This window comes from Rhinatrema bivittatum, chromosome 1 (genome assembly GCF_901001135.1).
Source record: "Rhinatrema bivittatum chromosome 1, aRhiBiv1.1, whole genome shotgun sequence".
In the NCBI taxonomy this organism is placed as follows: Eukaryota; Metazoa; Chordata; class Amphibia; order Gymnophiona; family Rhinatrematidae; genus Rhinatrema; species Rhinatrema bivittatum.
In genome coordinates this window covers 497479033-497496797 of record NC_042615.1, presented here as the reverse complement: position 1 = coordinate 497496797, position 17765 = coordinate 497479033, and the positions used below count along the sequence as shown (strand labels likewise).

Here is a 17765-nt window from a genome sequence, read left to right as displayed (position 1 = left end):
CCACCTAGAGTTCTCTCCTTACCTTTCAGCCCACTATTGCTTGGACAAAGCTGGAAGACAAGCTTCCATCTTTGGCCAGTCTGTCCTTCGTAACCTCTTTACAACGTGACGTACCAACACCCTTCCACCTGCCCAGTGGAGTTCAGGATGCTCTCTACCAAATCCGCCCCAGTTGTTGTGCCTGTTGCACATCTTTGGGTACATTTGGTGCATGTCCGGACAACCTTAGCTCGGTACTCACCCATATGTGAGGACTACCATCCTGCTTGTCCTGTGAGAAAGCAAATGTTGCTTACCTGTAACAGGTGTTCTCACAGGACAGCAGGATGTTAGTCCTCACAAAACCCGCCCGCTGCCCCGCGGTGTTGGGTTCATAACGTTTTATTATTTTATTTTTCGGCACTGCCTGTAGCTTTTAAATAAGACTGAAGGGGACCCCTGCTGGCTGCAGGGTTAGTGCCATGCTGGGCATGCCCAGTAGGTGCCAGTCAAGGTTCTGGAAACTTTGACAGAAGTTTTCCGTGATTGGGCTCCATCCTGATGATGTCAATCATATGTGAGGACTAACATCCTGCTGTCCTCTGAGAACACCTGTTACAGGTAAGCAACATTTGCTTTATTGTCATCTGCTTATCCAAATCTTTGGGCGTAATGCTTGAAAACAGATTACTTCTCTCTCTCTCTGTTGTAATAGGAGGAGGGGGGTTTGCGATGCTCTTTGTATTTTTTGTTTATTAATTTATGTTTATTTTTAAATGCAAAAGTAAAACACAAAAAATGAAATTCGATTGTGATTTTGTAACCCACACCTGCCTATCCTGCCGGTGTGGGGCTCTCCTGAGAGTATAGAGAAGATTTTGATGCTGTAAGGGATTTTTGCCAGGTTTTGTTAAGGAGGAGGTAATTTTTGCCACCCCCTCCTCAACTGGAACTAGGACGGTATCAGCTCAGTTCGCAGACCTTTCCCACTGAGAGGTTGCACACAGAAAGAATAAAGAGGAGAAAGGTTGAAGAAAGAGGAGCAGACTTGAAGACCCTCCACAGGATCTTCTCCACGGGACACAGGCCCTGGCTGGGTAACTATATAAAGTCTGCTGGAACTCAGGAAGGACTGTTTCAACCTCTAAGGGGATTTCCCTCACAGCACAGGATCTCCCCAGAGTCTGGGACACTGAAACTCTCCGTTCAGGAGAATCAGGAATCACCCGGGAACCTGAGTCACTGGCACACTCACGAGAGAAAGGACACTCATCAGTAAGTTTCTTTATTTCCCATGGACCTTGATTACCTTTGAAGAAATCAGTAAACTTTTATATTTGAACACCTAGACCTGTGTCCTGTTTCATCTGTCCCAGCCAAGCACCATCTCATCACAATTTCAGCCAACAAGCTACTCACTGACAAAGGAAAACGCTTCACCGCCTGGACCAGAAACACTAGTTTTCCCCCCAAAGAAAGGACTCATCCCTGGAGTCACAAGGAGGAGGGAACAGGTGGCAAAGGATGACAGCCCAATTTATAAATTATTTTTGTCTGCCTGGAAGGAAAATGCCCCTTCCAAGAAAAGGGTTACATTTGTCTACCCTGAGGATCCCCCACCAACCACCATGGCACCCTTACCACCTCCACTTCTGCCTCCTGGTGCCCAGAAAACAGAATGCCCTGTTCAAACCTTTTGAACCAGGAACAGCCACCTCAGGGTTCTAGCTCAGTCTGAAAAATATCCGAAAAAGAAGATTCCCATTAGCGGTCGGAGTCCAAGTGCAAAGCAAACTCTTAGTCTACAGAAAAGAGTCACTCTCACTCTAACAGCACACATTGGACTCATTAGCAATATGTGCCAGCTCTAACCTTCTTGCAAAAAAATGAGAGGAGACATGACATACCAGAACTGAAAGGAAGACCAACCAAGGGTAGCCCAATTCATTCTAGAGTTGGTCCTGTTGGTCCAGCTGCAGGAATATAGGCAGGCAGTGAATAAGAGTCACAGTGGAGATACTGATCCTGGCTACCATATCTCCCATTTGGTTGGGTAATGAACATGAACGTGTACTGCCTTCATTTTTATACTGTGTCCCAGTGCCAATGCTGCAGTAGTGAATTGCCAGCATTTAAAGGGCCTAGATCTATTTGTACTGCCTGGGCATTCTGTATTCCTTGGTGATTCTAAATAGCTAGCTTTAGAGAAGAGGCAAATGAGTGGGTGGCCACAGTCACTCTTTAGCCTACAGATGTGTCCGTTTGTATGTACAAGGCATTGTTAATTCCATGAGTGTTGTTGTGCATTCCTATTCAAAGCAGTGACAGCAGAAGGTGTGCAAGACACCCTGTTCTAGAAGACACTATGCCAGCCAAAATGATATCTGTGTTGTAGAAGGTGGCAGGGTGCTTGTAGTAGTAGGATGGATGAAGGCAGCACACCCACTATTTTGATGTGAGTGCTGGATACGCAGGGTGGATGATATAGTAAAACATAGAAACATGATGGCAGAAAAAGACTGTATGGTCCATCTGGTCTGTCCATCCGCTCAATTAATTTAGCATTATAATTCCCATCATTTCCTTAGAGATCCCCTGTATTTATCCTATGCTTTCTTGGATTCAGATACTGTTTTTGCTCTATCACATATACACCTCCACTGAGAGGCTGTTCCGTGCATCTGCCACCCTTTTTGTAAAGAAATATTTCCTAAGGTTACTTCTGAGTCTGCCACCTTTCAACCTCATCCCATGACCCCTCATTCTAAAGCCTTCTTTCTGTTGAAAGAGGCTCCCCACCTGTGCATGGAAACCTTTGAGATATTTAAATGTCTTTATCATAACTCCTTTATCTCATCTTTCCTTTAGGGTATATGTGTTTAGATTTTTAAGTCTATTCCCATATGCTTTAGAACAAAGACCACTTACTATTTCAATAACCACCCTCTGGACCGACTCCATCCTGTTTATATCCTTTTGAAGGTGCGGTCTCCAGAATTGTACACAGTATTCCAAGTGAGGTCTCACCAGGGAACTATATGGGGGCAATATCACCTCCCTCTCCTTTTTCTGTTGACCATTCCTCTCCCTATGCAGCCAAGCATCTTTCTGGCTTTTGCTGTTGTTTTATCTACCTGTTTGGCCTACTTAAGGTCATGAAATACAATCACCCCCAGATCCCGCTCTTCCTTTGTGCTTAGAAGAATTTCACCTCCAATCTGTACCTCTCCCTTGGGTTTTGCAGCCTAAACGCATTACTCTGCATTTTTTAGCATTAAATCTTAGCTGCCAGACCCTAGACCATTCCTCTAGTTTCGCTAGATCCCTCCTCATGTTTTCCACTCCTTCCCGGCTGTCCACCTAGTGAAGTCCTTGTGTGAGACAGACGAGGCTTCAATGGCCAGTGATCGTAGCCTTGCTTGCCTGTGTTGAAAGGAGTTATGAGATTGTGAAGCTAGGTGCAAGGGTTGAGGAATGCATGGTGTATTTGGGAAAAGTATATGGCTAGTTTCCTATAAATGTTGTGAACAAAGATGGTGAAGATGGAAACAATTGGGGAGAGGGGGTAGTTATATTTAAACAGCACTGCATACGTCAAGTAGTGCTAGAGAAGTGATGAGAAGAAGTCACAGTAGCATATTCTGGCCTTGCCTTGCAGCTTATTAAGACATTGGTAGTTTGTTTTCTGACTGTAATAAGTGTGTGTGTGTGTCTGGGAGCTTTGCTCACTTGATTCCGAAGGAGCTGGAGCAAATATTTTTATTCACTGGCCTGCTTGAGTAATTATTCATCTCAGACTCCTTTCTAGCTACAAAATAATAAATTTACCCCCATAGTCTATATAGATTCTAGTGCTTAGAACATATGGGAGCTAGCCATTTGTTCAGTTTAGACTTTGTCACCTCAATTAGTACAGGAACTAATTCCTTGGTTCCAGTATAGGCCAATCCATTTAGGTACTGGATCCTAGTTCATAGAAGAGATATCCCCCTTACCTCGGAAGCTGTGTTGATGCAAACTCTGGATATTGTTGTCATTCATTTTCAGCTCCTGGAGTGATGGTGGCAGTAGCGGGATCACAGTTAATTGGTTCCCATCCAGGTTGAGTCGCTTTAATTTGGTCAGGTTCTATGGAAGAGAAAGAAAGAACACCACTCTTTCATCCCAGGCCCGAGGAAAACAGGCATTTATTTAGTACTAGTTTTGAGGCAATTCCAGACCATACCAAGAATAGATCCTAATTCTCTCTCCTAGCAATAGAGAGCTTGAGGAACAAGGGCCAAAGCCTGAAATGGAGCCCAGCTCTCTCATATGGCAGTATAAGTAATGAGTTTCTAGGCCAATGGGCTGGCCAAAAAAAGCATATTTAACCTCCAACACATTTACAGTACTATATAAATAGTTTTACATATGCACCCCTGGAGTGGGGGATAGTAGTCCAGCAGAGCACTTTTTTTTTTCCTTTAACTTAGCTGGTGTACTGCTTTGCCTGTAACTAGACCCAGTAAAAAAAAAAAAAAAAGCACCGAGTGGCCTGTGAGTTGCAGTGAGGAGTTAACTTGGCAGTTTGGGAGAGTCAGACTGACCGAGGGAGACAGGGCCTGCATGGGCCTGTGTCCAGAACTCTGCGGGTAAAGCCAGTAGCATTCCTGCATCCCTGCCTACCCTTTCATTGTCTGTTTCTCCCTTTCATTGCTGCCTCTCAAAAATCTCTGTCTCACAAGTTCTGCACACATGTATACGTGCGCACACACACATATGAATGTAGGCAGTGGGAGGCTATTTATAGAGCACAGCATTTCCCTCCCCGCCCCCCCCCCCCACACCCCACCATCTGTTAGGCGCTGGACTCTGGGACCAGCATGTCCACATTTACCCTGAAAACATGCAAGGGCAGGCCAGCATCTGAAAGCCTGTTCTTGCTGAGATCCAGCCATTCCAGGTTGGGCAGCCTCGTGAAAGCGTCAGCAGGCAGCCTGGAGATCTCATTTTCTGAAAAGGAGAGACAAAAAGGTGAGAATAGGACATTAAAAGGGGGGATGCCATTTTCAGTTTGCTTTCTCTGCTCCTTGCCAGCACTGAGGGGGTTGGGATTTATTTCAGTTTTCTAGGAGTTAAGTTTTGATGCCAGCCGTGGCCCAGCACTGCATCTAGCGCAAGGGGGGCCCAAAAGGGTCGTGTGGAATCATTGGACGTGCAGATTGGAAATGGAGGGAGGTGAAAGAAGAGGAAAAATGAATTAGGAGGGGTTCTGATTTCCCTAAAAGCAGAATTCCCTACATGCAATGCAGCAGAACAAGCCCTGGCTGAACCGCTCCCATCAGGGGAGAATAATGTGGGAAAACAGAACATAAGAACATAAGAAAATGCCATACTGGGTCAGACCAAGGGTCCATCAAGCCCAGCATCCTGCTTCCAACAGTGGCCAATCCAGGCCACAAGAACCTGGCAAGTACCCAAAAACTATGTCTATTCCATGTTACCATTGCTAATGGCAGTGGCTATTCTCTAGGTGAACTTAATAGCAGGTAATGGACTTCTCCTCCAAGAACTTATCCAATCCTTTTTTAAACACACTATACTAACTGCACTAACCACATCCTCTGGCAACAAATTCCAGAGTTTAATTGTGCGTTGAGTAAAAAAGAACTTTCTCCGATTAGTTTTAAATGTGCCCCATGCTAACTTCATGGAGTGTCCCCTAGTCTTTCTACTATCCGAAAGAGTAAATAACCGATTCACATCTACCCATTCTAGACCTCTCATCATTTTAAACACCTCTATCATATCCCCCCTCTGTGACACCATCAGACATTGACAGTCTCCCTCTTCTCTCCCCCACTTCCCGCTTTTTGTCCTGTACCTGCCAAGAACAGTGTTTTGATCCCAGGGTCTTGCAGAAGTGGTAGCTGCGTCATTTTGGTGTTTGTACAGGCAATGGTGGACTCAGAGAGGATGCAGGCAGCAGGCAACGAGGGTGTGTGAGCCTCTGGGCCTGTGGAGGGCACTGACCCCTGGGTGAGCAAAGTTCCATGGTCTTGTTCCCCTACATCATCTCTATCACCATCATTACTGGGTCCATCCGCACGCTGGTGTTTCTTTCTCTCCTGCTTCCTTCTCCTCAGATCTTTGGTGTTCTCCTTATTAACTGACATCTCTGGCTTTTCCTTGACCTCCTTCTGCATGTCATCTCCAGGAGAAACTAAAGAGAAGAGGAGGTGTTAATAGTGACAACTGCCAACTGGTTCCAACTTTGCTGGATCTGGCTGACCCAGTGTATGCAAGAACTTGTAGCTCTGGTGCTCTCTTTAGAGAAATCATATCTACCAGTCTAAGTATACCATAGTGCAAAACCAGGGATGGATTTGCCAGACCAGCACAAGTGGAACCAGTTGGCAACCCCAGAATACTATAGAGCAGGGCATGGACTCAGCAGTTTGCTCCATTATCCGAGAACAAAACTAAGCCCTCACCTGTCACCTAAGAATAACTATTCTTTTGTACAGTAAAACTGTCATGCCAGTAAAGTTATCTGAATTTGAATATAGTGCCCTCCTCCCCCAAAGGCACTAGACAGTAGCATGGTTCTCAGTGCAACAAACCCCCTTTAGTGGTGATAGCAAATGTTGCTTACCTGTAACAGGTGTTCTCACAGGACAGCAGGATGTTAGTCCTCACATATGGGTGATATCATCAAGATGGAACCCAATCACGGAAAACTTCTGTCAAATTTTCCAGAACTTTGACTGGCCCCTACTGGGCATGCCCAGCATGGCACTAACCCTGCAGCCAGCAGGGGTCCCTCTTCAGTCTTATTTGAAAGCTACAGGCAGTGCCGAAAAATAAAACAACAAAACGTTATGAACCCAACACTGCAGGGCGGCGGGCGGGTTTCGTGAGGACTAACATCCTGCTGTCCTGTGAGAACACCTGTTACAGGTAAGCAACATTTGCTTTCTCACAGGACAAGCAGGATGGTAGTCCTCACATATGGGTGAGTACCGAGCTGAGGATGTCCGAACATGCACCAAATGTATCCAAAGGCGTGCAACAGGCACAACAACTGGGGTGGAATTTGGGAGAGGGCGTCCTGAACCCCACCGGGCAGATGGAAGGGTGTAGGTACGTCGCATTGTAAATAAGTTGCGAAGGACAGACTGGCCGAAGATGGAATCTTGTCTTCCGGCTTTGTCCAAGCAATAGTGGGCTGCAAAGGTGTGGAGAGAACTCCAGGTGGCAGCCCTGCAAATGTCAGGAAGCGGCACCGATCGTAGGTGTGCTACTGAAGTCTCCATGGCCCTTACAGAGTGTGCTTTAACACAGTCTTGAAATGGAATGCCCACTTGCTGTTAGCAAAAGTATATGCAGTCCACCAACCAGGAGGAGAGAGTCTGCTTACCCACAGGCTTTCCCAACTTGTTAGGGTGGAAAGAGATGAACAATTGAGTGCTTTCCCTGTGGGCAGCTGTACGGTCTAGGTAGAATGCTAGAGCCCGTTTACAGTCAAGGGTATGCAGAGCCTGTTCTCCTGGGTTGGCATGGGGCCTGGGAAAAAAGGTAGGTAGTATAATGGATTGGTTTAGATGAAAATCCGAGACTACCTTAGGTAAGAATTTAGGGTGAGTGCGGAGTACCACCTGGTCCTGCAGAAGTTTAGTATAAGGCGGATAGGTGACTAGAGTCTGCAATTTACTAACTCTGCGAGCTGAAGTGATAGCCAAAAGGAAAATCACTTTCCATGTGAGATATCAAAGTTCACAAGAGTGAAGAGACTTGAAAGGCGGTTTCATGAGCCGACCGAGAACCAGATTAAAGTCCCAAGAAGGGGCCGGAGGGCGCAGTAGAGGCTTGATGTGGAGCAAACCTTTTAAAAAGCGTGTTACAAGGGGTTGTACTGATAAAGGGACATCCCCGATACCTTTATGGAAGGCGGCTACTGCACTGACATGCATTCTGATGGAAGAGGTCTTTAGACCTGATTCTGACAAATGCCAAAGATAGTCCAGAAACTTCGGGATTGGACAGGAAAAGGGGTCAAGGGACTGAGAAGAGCACCATGACGTGAACCATTTCCATTTATAAGAGTAAGATTTTCTCGTGGAAGGCTTTTGTGAAGCAATCAAGACACGGGAAACTGGATCTGAAAGGTTAAGTGGTTGAAGAATTAACCTTTCAACATCCATGCCATCAGGGACAAGGCTTGAAGACTAGGATGGTGTAGGCACCCATCGTTTTGAGTGATCAGAAGTGGGTCCTTTCCCAAGGGAATGTGCCTGCGGATGGAGAGATCCTGAAGTATTGGAAACCACACTTGGCATGGCCAGTGAGGTGCTATCAGGATCATGTTTCCCTTGTCCTGACGTAACTTCACAAGAGTCTTCGAGAGAAGAGGAAGTGGAGGGAATGCATAAAGCAGACCGGTTGCCCATGAGGGAGAATGAGTCTCTGGGCTGAGAGTGTTTGCTGCGAATGAGGGAGCAGTAGTTGTCCACTTTGTGGTTTTGAGGGGACGCAAAGAGGTCTATCTGAGGATATCCCCGTTGTTGGAAGATGGAGATCGTTACCGAGGTGTTAAGAGACCACTCGTGGCAGTTGAAAGACACGACTCAGCTTGTCTGCCAGCACATTGTCCACTCCTGGCAAGTAGGTGGCCCTGAGGTACATCGAATGGGAGAGGGCTTCCGCCCAAATCTGCACAGCTTCCTGACACAGGAGGAAGGAGCCTGTGCCTCCCTACTTGTTGATGTACCACATGGCCACCTGGTTGTCCATCTGAATTAGGATGTCCTGATTTGACAGGCGATCCTGAAAGGTCCTGAGAGCATATCTTATTGCTCGAAGTTCCAGGAAATTGATTTGGTGTTTGGCTTCCTCTGGAGACCAAGAGCCTTGTGTCTGCAGATCGGCTACGTGGGCTCCCCATCCAAGGTTGGAAGCGTTGGTGGTAAGAATGATTTGAGGATTCGGAACCTGGAAGGGCAATCCCTGGAGGAGATTGGTCTGATTCTTCCACCAGGCGAGGGACAGACGGAGTGAGTCGGTGACTTGGACAATGGTCGACAGAGGCTGAATAGCTTGAGTCCATTGAGACCTCAGAGTCCAGTGCATGAGCCTCATGGCCAAGCGGGCCACTGGTGTGACATGGACTGAGGACGCCATGTGTCCCAGGAGGACAAGAAATTGGCGTGTAGTCACAGCGTGTTGAGATTGCAAGAGATACGAGAGTCAGTGCTTGTTGCAAGAGATACGAGAGTCAGTGCTTGTTGCTGAGACAGGAAAGCCTTTGCCTGTAAGGTGTCCAAGTCTGCCCCAATGAACGATAAGGTTTGAGATGGGACTAAGTAGGATTTGTCATAATTGATGAGGAACCCTAACGAAATTAGAGTGTGTAAGGTTAGACTGAGGGACGACAGAGCAGCTTGCTGAGTGGAAGTCCTGATTAACTAATCGTCCAGATAGGGGTAGACATGAACACCTTGTGTCCTGAGAAATGCTGCAACGACTACAAGGCATTTTGTAAAGACTCGTGGAGCATATGCTAGGCCGAATGGAAGCACTCGGAATTGATAGTGCTTGAGGCCTACTAGGAATCTCAGGTATTTGCGATGAGCTGGACTTATCGCAATATGGGTGTATGCGTCCTGGAGGTCCAGAGAGCAGAGCCAGTCTCCTCTTTGTAGAAGAGGTAGAAGCAATCCCAAGGTGACCATCTTGAACTTTTCTCGCTGGAGGTACATGTTGAGGGCCCGTAGATCTAGAATAGGACGGACACCCCCCGATTTTTTGGGGATTAGGAAGTACTGGGAATAGAACTGTAGGCCTTCTTGAGAGTGTGGAACGGGTTCTATTGCTCTTGACTGGAGAAGGAGGGAGACCTCTTGATCCAGATGAATGGAGTGGTTGGACGTTCTCCACGTCTGCAGAGGTGGGGAGTCCGGTGGCAGGACGAGAAAGTTCAGATGGTAACCCTGAGCAATGATTGCCAATACCCATTGGTCAGATGTAATTGAATGCCACATGTTGTGGAAGTGGCACAGTCGACCTCCCACTGGTATGTGCGACAGAGGAATCTGGCTGCTGCTCTCCAAGTGGAAGTCGAAAACCTGAAGCAGGCCCCGGCTGGGGAGCTGCTTGTGGTTTTTGTTTTCGGGTTTGGCGAGACTGAGGTTTTTTATAAGGTCTCATAGCACGGGATCTGGCTGGTGGCGGGTAGGACTTTCTTGGACGGTAGAACGACTTCTTAGAGTCCTTTCTAAAGGGCTGCTTTGAGGAGAAGTCGGAAGGCATTGAAGAGAGCTGTTTTAGGGTCTCATGATGGTTTTTTAATACGGCCACTGTCCGTTGAATCTGTTCGCTGAACAGATTATCTCCTACACAAGGAAGGTTGGACAACCGGTCTTGCCCTTCTGGGCGAAGGTCAGAAGACTTGAGCCAGGCCCACCGTCTCGCCAAAATAGCAGCTGCAGACACTCTGGTAGAGGTGTCAAAAATGTCATAAGATGTTCTGATCTATTGCTTGCCTGCCTCAAAACCTTTGCTTACAAGAGTTTGTAGTTGGTCTTGGAATTGCTGAGGCAGGAAGTCTGAGAAATCCTGTATCTGCTTAAAGATGACCCTGTTATATTAGGTCATATAAAGCTGATAGGCAGCAATTTGGGAGATGAGCATGGCCCCTTGGAATACTCGGCAACCAATGTTATCTAGGAATTTTTGTTCCTTACCAGGAGGGGTAGACGAGTGAGGTTTTGACCTTTTTGCCTTCTTTTGTGCAGACTCTACCACGACCAAGTGGTGATCAAGCTGTGACTTCTGAAAGCCTGGGGCTGACTGTACTAAGTAAGTAGTGTCAGCTTTCCTGTGTACTGGGGCAATTGTTCCTGGATTTTCCCAGTTCTTTTTTAGATCAAGAAGAACCTGGTGGACGGGAATAGAGGTTATTACCTTGGGGGCATCCAGGAATTGGAGCAACTCCATCATCTGGTGCCTTTCATCCTGTTCCATCTACAATTGAAAAGGAACCAATTCAGCCATTTCCTTCACAAAATTTATAAATGAGAGGTCCTCTGGAGGAGAATGCTTCCTATTCTCAGTGGGTGAAGGTGGTGAAGGTAAGTCATCGGTGTCTGATGAGGTATCATCTCCCCAGGTATCATAAGGATCAACACCCTTTCCTCTAGGAAGTAGAGGGGGACAGGGTGGTTGGATACCTGAAGGTCCTGGTCTAGGCTCCGAAGGAATCAGAGGAATTATCGGAGGCACCAACGATGGCATCAAAGGCACTGGTATAGGCATTGAGGGCATCGATGGATGGCTCGGTGGCACCGATGGATGTATCGGCACCAATGGTTGGATCGGTGGCGAGGTACGTATAGGCATCGATGGCTGAGGCATAACGCCGGATGGAGGAATGTGGAACGGTGTTTCTCCTCCCGTTGATGCTGTCAGTGGGGAGGGCATCGGAGCCATCGGAGACCCGGGATCCATCGATGGAAAGGCAGCCATCAGGGCTTCCATCCTGGATAGCAGCGGTGCCAGCGCTGCCAGAATCGGGTCGATGATCGGTTCCAAATTTGGTGCTGGTGTCGGTGCCAGAGGAACCTGAAGACATTGCATCGCCTTGTCGATGGCCTCCTGGACCATCCAGTCCAGTTCTTCTCAGAGACCTGGAGCAAGTAGCCCCGGCTCCAGAACAGAAGAAGGAGGCACAAGCATAGCCGGATGGACCACCGTTAAAGGCGGAGTCGCGGCTCCCGAACCCCGATCGGGTGAGGGTTGCCTCAGAGACCCAGTCACAGAGAAATGGTTGGTGCCTTTCCTGGATGGGGCTTCTTCGACAGCAGCTCGGACGATGGCGAGGTTGATGATTTCGCTCCCTCGATGGTCCGAGTCTTACGGTGCCAATGGCGATGTTTCTCCCTTCGATCCCCTCAATCCTGAAGGGGAGTAGAGGGTGTCGATGGCCGAGAAGTCGTTGATGCCGGTCAGTCACCAATCGGTAGTGCTGGCACGAAGTCGACGGTCCCGGTTCCGACGACGTCGATACAATGGACGGAGTTGGGGTTTGAACACGGAAGAGAAGTTCCATCTTCTCCATTCTGGCCTTGCGACCCTTCGGTGTCATTAGGGCACATTTGGTGCAGGTCAAGACATCGTGCTCGCGTCCTAAACACATTACACAGACTTTATGGGGGTCTGTGATAGACATGGTGTGGGTACAGTCTGGGCACCGATGAAACCCCGACGCCATGGCCATGGAAAGATTTTTAGCTGCGGTACGGTCAACGGCCAGTAGGCCACGACGGGCAAACTCGACGGTAATCGACGGGAAACGGGTAAAAACTTACCGGAGTACCACGGACTTATAAAGTGTAGAGGAGGGACCCCTGTGGGGCAATTTAACTTTTAGTAATTCCATGAGGAAAATTCCTGTCAGGAATCTCTTCAGAGCTCCTTTACCGCGAGGCTACTGCTGCGCGGAAAAAAGAAGACTGAAGGGGGACCTCTGCTGGCTGCAGGGTTAGTGCCATGCTGGGCATGCCCAGTAGGGGCCAGTCAAAGTTCTGGAAACTTTGACAGAAGTTTTCCATGATTGGGCTCCATCCTGATGATGTCACCCATATGTGAGGACTACCATCCTGCTTGTCCTGTGAGAAAGATAATAACGACAGTTTCACCATCAGGATGGCTCCTTTTAGTTGATCAAAAGAGCTGAAGCCTTCAGACTGGAAAACTCTTGGTTCCAATCCTGTCTGAAATGTTCCCTCATGAACTCATTGGCCAGAATGAGTGGAGATGGTGAAAGCATGCTTTTTCATCCCCCGCAAATCACTTTGCATGCACTATGCAAACTGATATACGTCTAGCCCTCCAATGTGTCATCTTGTATTATACTGCCCTGGGAATGCTTGATTGTGTATAGGGCAGGGACTTCTTTTATTTCTGTTTATATTTTAGGCTTTTATACCATCTTCCTTCCCTAAAAGGGGACCCAAAATGGTTTACAATTCTTTTAAAAAATACATTCAGTATTCAGCACCTGATTGTTGATGAAGAATGGAGACATATTGTTGACCCAATAGAGACTGAGCATATGTAGCGCTCTCTAGGAGGTTAAATGTGCAAATCTGAAAGCACAAAAAAAAAAACCGGAATCTCTTCCTCGACTCCTTTTTACTTTTACCTGCCATGGTCTTGGATGTGTCTTCATTTTCTGTTCCTGCAACTTCCTGTCTTTCCACCATCACTTCCTTCTCACTAGTGGCTTTCCAAGATGAGATGGTCTCTTCCCTCGAAGCATGCATCACTTTTCCCTTCCCCACATTGCCTCCTTCTGCACTCCGATTCCCCATTCTTTTCCCTTGTGAAATATTCTTCATTACGCTGTCCCCTGATGCCCTTCCCTTTATCACGCTGTCCCTCAATACCCTCCCATTCTCCACATTGCTCCTCTCTGCTTTTCCCTTCCCCATGCTGCCCCCCTTAGCTCTCCCTTTCCCCATACTGTCCCTTTCTGCTTTCCACTTCTCCTCACGATCCCCCTCTGACTTCTTCTTCATGCTTGCCCTCTCTACTTTATCCTTTGCCAAGCTGTCCCCCTCTCCCCTCTCATTCCTAGAGTTATCACCATCTTCCCTTCTCTTCTCCACATTGTCCCCATCTTCCTTCTTCCTCATGCTGTCCCTCTCTATTTTCCACTTCCTGACACTTTGCTCCTCTCCCTTCCTCTTCTCCTTCCCCTTCCCTATGCTGACCCCCTCTACCTTCCCCTTCCTTATCCTATCCTCCTGTCCCATCCCCTTACCCTTCTCTGCGTGCTCCCCTTTTACCTTCTCTTCTCCTGTGCTTTCCCCCTTCCCTTTCCTATAACTCATGCTGTCCCCCTCTGTATTCCCTTTTCCCATGCTGTCCCCCTCTACCATACCCTTCTCCATGCTGTTGCCCTCTGCCTTCTCTTGCCCCTTAACCAGGCTGACCTCCTCCTCCTCCTCCCTCTTCCTTACACTGTCCTCCTCTCCCCTCTCCAGGCTGTCTCTCTCTGTTTTCTCCTTCTCTGCACTGTCCTCCTTTGCCTTCCCCATGTTGTTCACCTCTGCCTTCAGCACTCTGTCCCCCACGATCTTTCCCTTCCCCCCACTGTCTTCTTCTCCCTCCCTCTTCCCCAAACTATCTCCCTCTGCTCTCTTCCCCCCCATGATGTCTGCTTCTGCCTTTCTCTTTCCTGTGCTATCCCCCTCGGCCTTCCCCACGCTGTCCCCATCTTCCCTCCCTTTCCCCATATTGTCCCTCTCTGTTTTCCCCTTCCCAATGCTGTCCCTCTCTGTCTTCCCCTTTCCCATGCTGTCCTCTTCTGCCCTCCCCTTTCCCATGCTGTTCCCTTCCGCCCTCCCCTTCCTCATGCTGTCTCCCTCTGCCTTCCCCACACTGTCCCCCTCTGCCTTCCCCATCCCTATGTTGTCCCCCTCTGCTTTTCTCCCTGCTGCTACCTCTTTCTTTACTGTAGTGGCACCCTTCTTTAGAGTGCTACTGTGCTGCTTTTTCCTTGTGGTTTTCTTTTTCTTTTCTTCAGAAGTAGGCAGTACCTTTTTTCCCTGATTTCCCCCCCTGGTTTCTTGCTTCCCCTGTCCTTTTTCCCTTGATTTATCTTGGCTTAATTCTTTGCTTTTTGACTGGCTGGGTGACTCTGGAGTATGGTTGGGCTTGGGGTGTGTAGGACCTGGAGAAAGAGACAGTTAGATAATGCAGGCTGCAAATAATGCATGGCCATCCAAGAAAAAAAAATCAAGATTCATGACCTTTCTTGGGAAAAAAAAAAAGAATATTAGAATTTCTTGCCTGCATTTTACAAAATATTCAATCCTCAGTCATTCTCAGGTTAGTATCCCAAATGGGATAATTTTTCACATACCACTTGTAAGCCAGGGTATGCTGGATATGACCTCAATTTCTAAAATGATCTGCTAGTGCTCTTCTTAATATTTGCATTGTACCTAAGAGACTTCCTTCTGGAGTTCATATGTACAGGCAACATGCTAAGGTACATTTGGAAGTTCTTTTCAATCAGGCCTCCGAGAAGAAGTGGAAATCATAGAACCGGTAAAAGCAGACAAATCAACCAAGGAAATTTACTGACATCTGCTGGTGGGAGGCAGAAGTTTACTTTATCATAAGGTCCTATTGGAAACTGAGCCATCCGCAGGCTGGAAGCAGAACCTCACAATATTGTTTCCAGAATTTTCAGTGGATGAGCTGTGCCACTTTATTGTGCTTGTCTGTATAAAAGCCTTCTGATATCTGCATGTCATATTAAGCAATGAGACAGGTAATTGTTTCCACTTCTGTTGTACAGAATTGGCAATTGTCTGTTCCATTCTTTTTCTATGCTGGCTGTGAATCATCTTGTCTGTAGTCCACTCTCATGTGCTGCAGTTATCAGTCTCTCATCTTTAGGTCTAAATTCACCTCTCTTTAGCCATTCCAATGTCAGGCTTTGCTAAATAATGCTTTTTATTTTCCACTACATTTGTGCATTTGCTACTATTTTTTCATTGTTTGCTAATCCAAGTCTTTAAATAGTTTTTTTTCCTTCTTTTACAAATTCTGTTGTTTCTTTACTTTATTTAGTTTTATAGCCTGCTTCTTCATAAAATTATGTTCAAAGTGGATGATAAAAAACATACAAATACATCCATAATAACTCACATAACCATCAAATAAACCCAAAACCTAAGTCCATGTGTGTGTTAGATTCTCACTCATTCTTTATATTCTTTGGAACACTTGTCCAAGTTTAAGGATGGAATGTGTGACCTCATTCTGTGTCTATGGGAAAAACAGCAAAACGAGAACAAGATAGACCTGTCGCATTAGATTGGAGATATTTTATTCGCACAATATTACAGTAGTTAAAAGAGCCCAATTCTGACCGAGTTTCATACAACGGCTGCATCAGGGGCTAGGATATAACAAAAATAAAAATAAATTAAACAAGTAGAACAAAAGATAAAAATCATGAATAAATTATTATATAGCACAGACATACAACATAGGATGTGTATAATACTTGGATAAAAACATAAAAATGAACAAGTACGTACATAAAGCAAAGTATATTGTGGACTCGTAAATACATAAATAAATACTAAATGCCATGTAAATAAATAAAGAAATAATGATTACAATTTAAATAACTCCGTGAAAAAACATATAAAAACAATAATATTTTTGTTATATCCTAGCCCCTGACGCAGCCGTTGTGCGAAACTCGGCCAGAGTTGGGCCCTTTTAACTACTGTAATATTGTGTGAATAAAATATCTCTAATCTAAGGCGATGGGTTTGTCTCATTCTCGTTTTGCCTTCTGGCTTTGACAGACTGTCTTTCGGTTTGTTTTATGGGAAAAATGGAGAAAACCATTTGGCCCTTTATTTCCCTGTGCTTCAGCTCTAACCCCCAGCTCTGTCGCTGACCCTTTGTGTTTGACTTTGGACGAGTCACTTTAGGCCAGATGTACTAGAGGTTTTTCCTTATTTGGTGTCTATGGGGAAAATGGAGAAAACCAACTGACCCTTTATCACCCTGTGCCTCAGTTCTCTGTAGTGGCATGACAGGGGCAGGCCCATCTGGAGCGGTTGCCCTAGGCACAGCCCAGAAGAGGGAGCAGGGCTCCATCTCCCTCTTTCCTGCTGCCTTCTCTCCTCATCTTGGTGTTCTTAAGGTGGGAGGAGGAAGCTCACTCTGAGTGGGAGGCAGGTGCCTCGTTTGTGCTGGCTCAGGCCTCGTGCTCACCATCTGCTGCCACCGCTAGAGCCAGTCCAATAGCCTCTGCTACAAAATGAGAAGTGGCAGCAAAGACAGGAAAGGAGGGGAGCATGAAGGTCCACAGGGAGTGGGGGCGGACCCCAGAGCCATGGCTGCAATAGTATCTTGTTACGCCACAGGATTTACTCCTCAACTCTTCCAAATTTGGCTCTGCCAATAAAACACTTTTTTTTCCTTCTCTGCTACCAAAATCTCCCATAAAATCTGAGAAGTGATAAAAAATGCCACAGGTCATCCACCACAAGATTGGCTGCATACATGTTTCTTAACTGTTGTGACTATAGCTGTGGTCTGTGTACATACCTGCTGCAGGGCAGACTGGACAGCAAGTCCCAGGAAGGGTCTGGAGTTTATCACCTAGGCAGCTGCTGGCCTCACATCCCAAGGGTTCACATATCTGCTTCCCTCTGTCACATATGCAGACGGTGCATGGGTCTGGGGCCCAGGCTGCTCCATCATACATGGCCATGCCCTTCACCAGGCACTGTCCTTTGCCTGAAGATTCAAGGAAAGACTATTAGAAAACTTGATCCCTGGGCAGTCTGATGGCTCAGTGCCAGTGCTGTGCACTGCCATGTGGAAGAGCCAGGCTTGATTCCCAGGTCTAGGCCTACTAGGCCTATGCCTGGTGGGGGTAGTGAAGGAACTTCAGCCCCAAACCTCCCTACTCCTCTGGACCTTTGATTCGATTCTCACCTTCTCCCTCCAGCTGCATCCAATTTTTTTCCTTCCCACCACCACAAACACAAGGATGTGTAGGACTAGGTGTTCTATAGAGGTAGTTTCCCCTAGGAGAAGGGAGTCCCAGTCTGGCTCTGTGGTGACACCTAGTGGCTAGAATTAGGGTGCATGTGTATTGGGTTCCATTGCATCAAGTGAGTGAAGGTAACAGCTCGGAAGCGCGGCGGCGCTCCGCTCAAGTAAGGCAATTCCGCTTCTAACATCGTTAAAAGACATTTTATTATAAA

General features: G+C 46.9%; 1 protein-coding gene across 1 annotated transcript in view; it reads right to left on the bottom strand.

Moving 5' to 3' along the window:
- LOC115098166 (extracellular matrix protein 2-like) overlaps positions 1-17765 on the bottom strand; it is a 127742-nt gene that overhangs the window by 91260 nt on the left and 18717 nt on the right. Inside the window, exons 2-6 of the mRNA XM_029614552.1 lie at positions 17101-17292; positions 13160-14692; positions 5843-6181; positions 4856-4971; positions 3975-4107 (exon numbers count right to left, since the gene is read on the bottom strand). Of these exons, the coding sequence (XP_029470412.1) occupies positions 3975-4107; positions 4856-4971; positions 5843-6181; positions 13160-14692; positions 17101-17292 (2313 nt within the window). The remainder of the gene's footprint in view (positions 1-3974; positions 4108-4855; positions 4972-5842; positions 6182-13159; positions 14693-17100; positions 17293-17765) is intronic.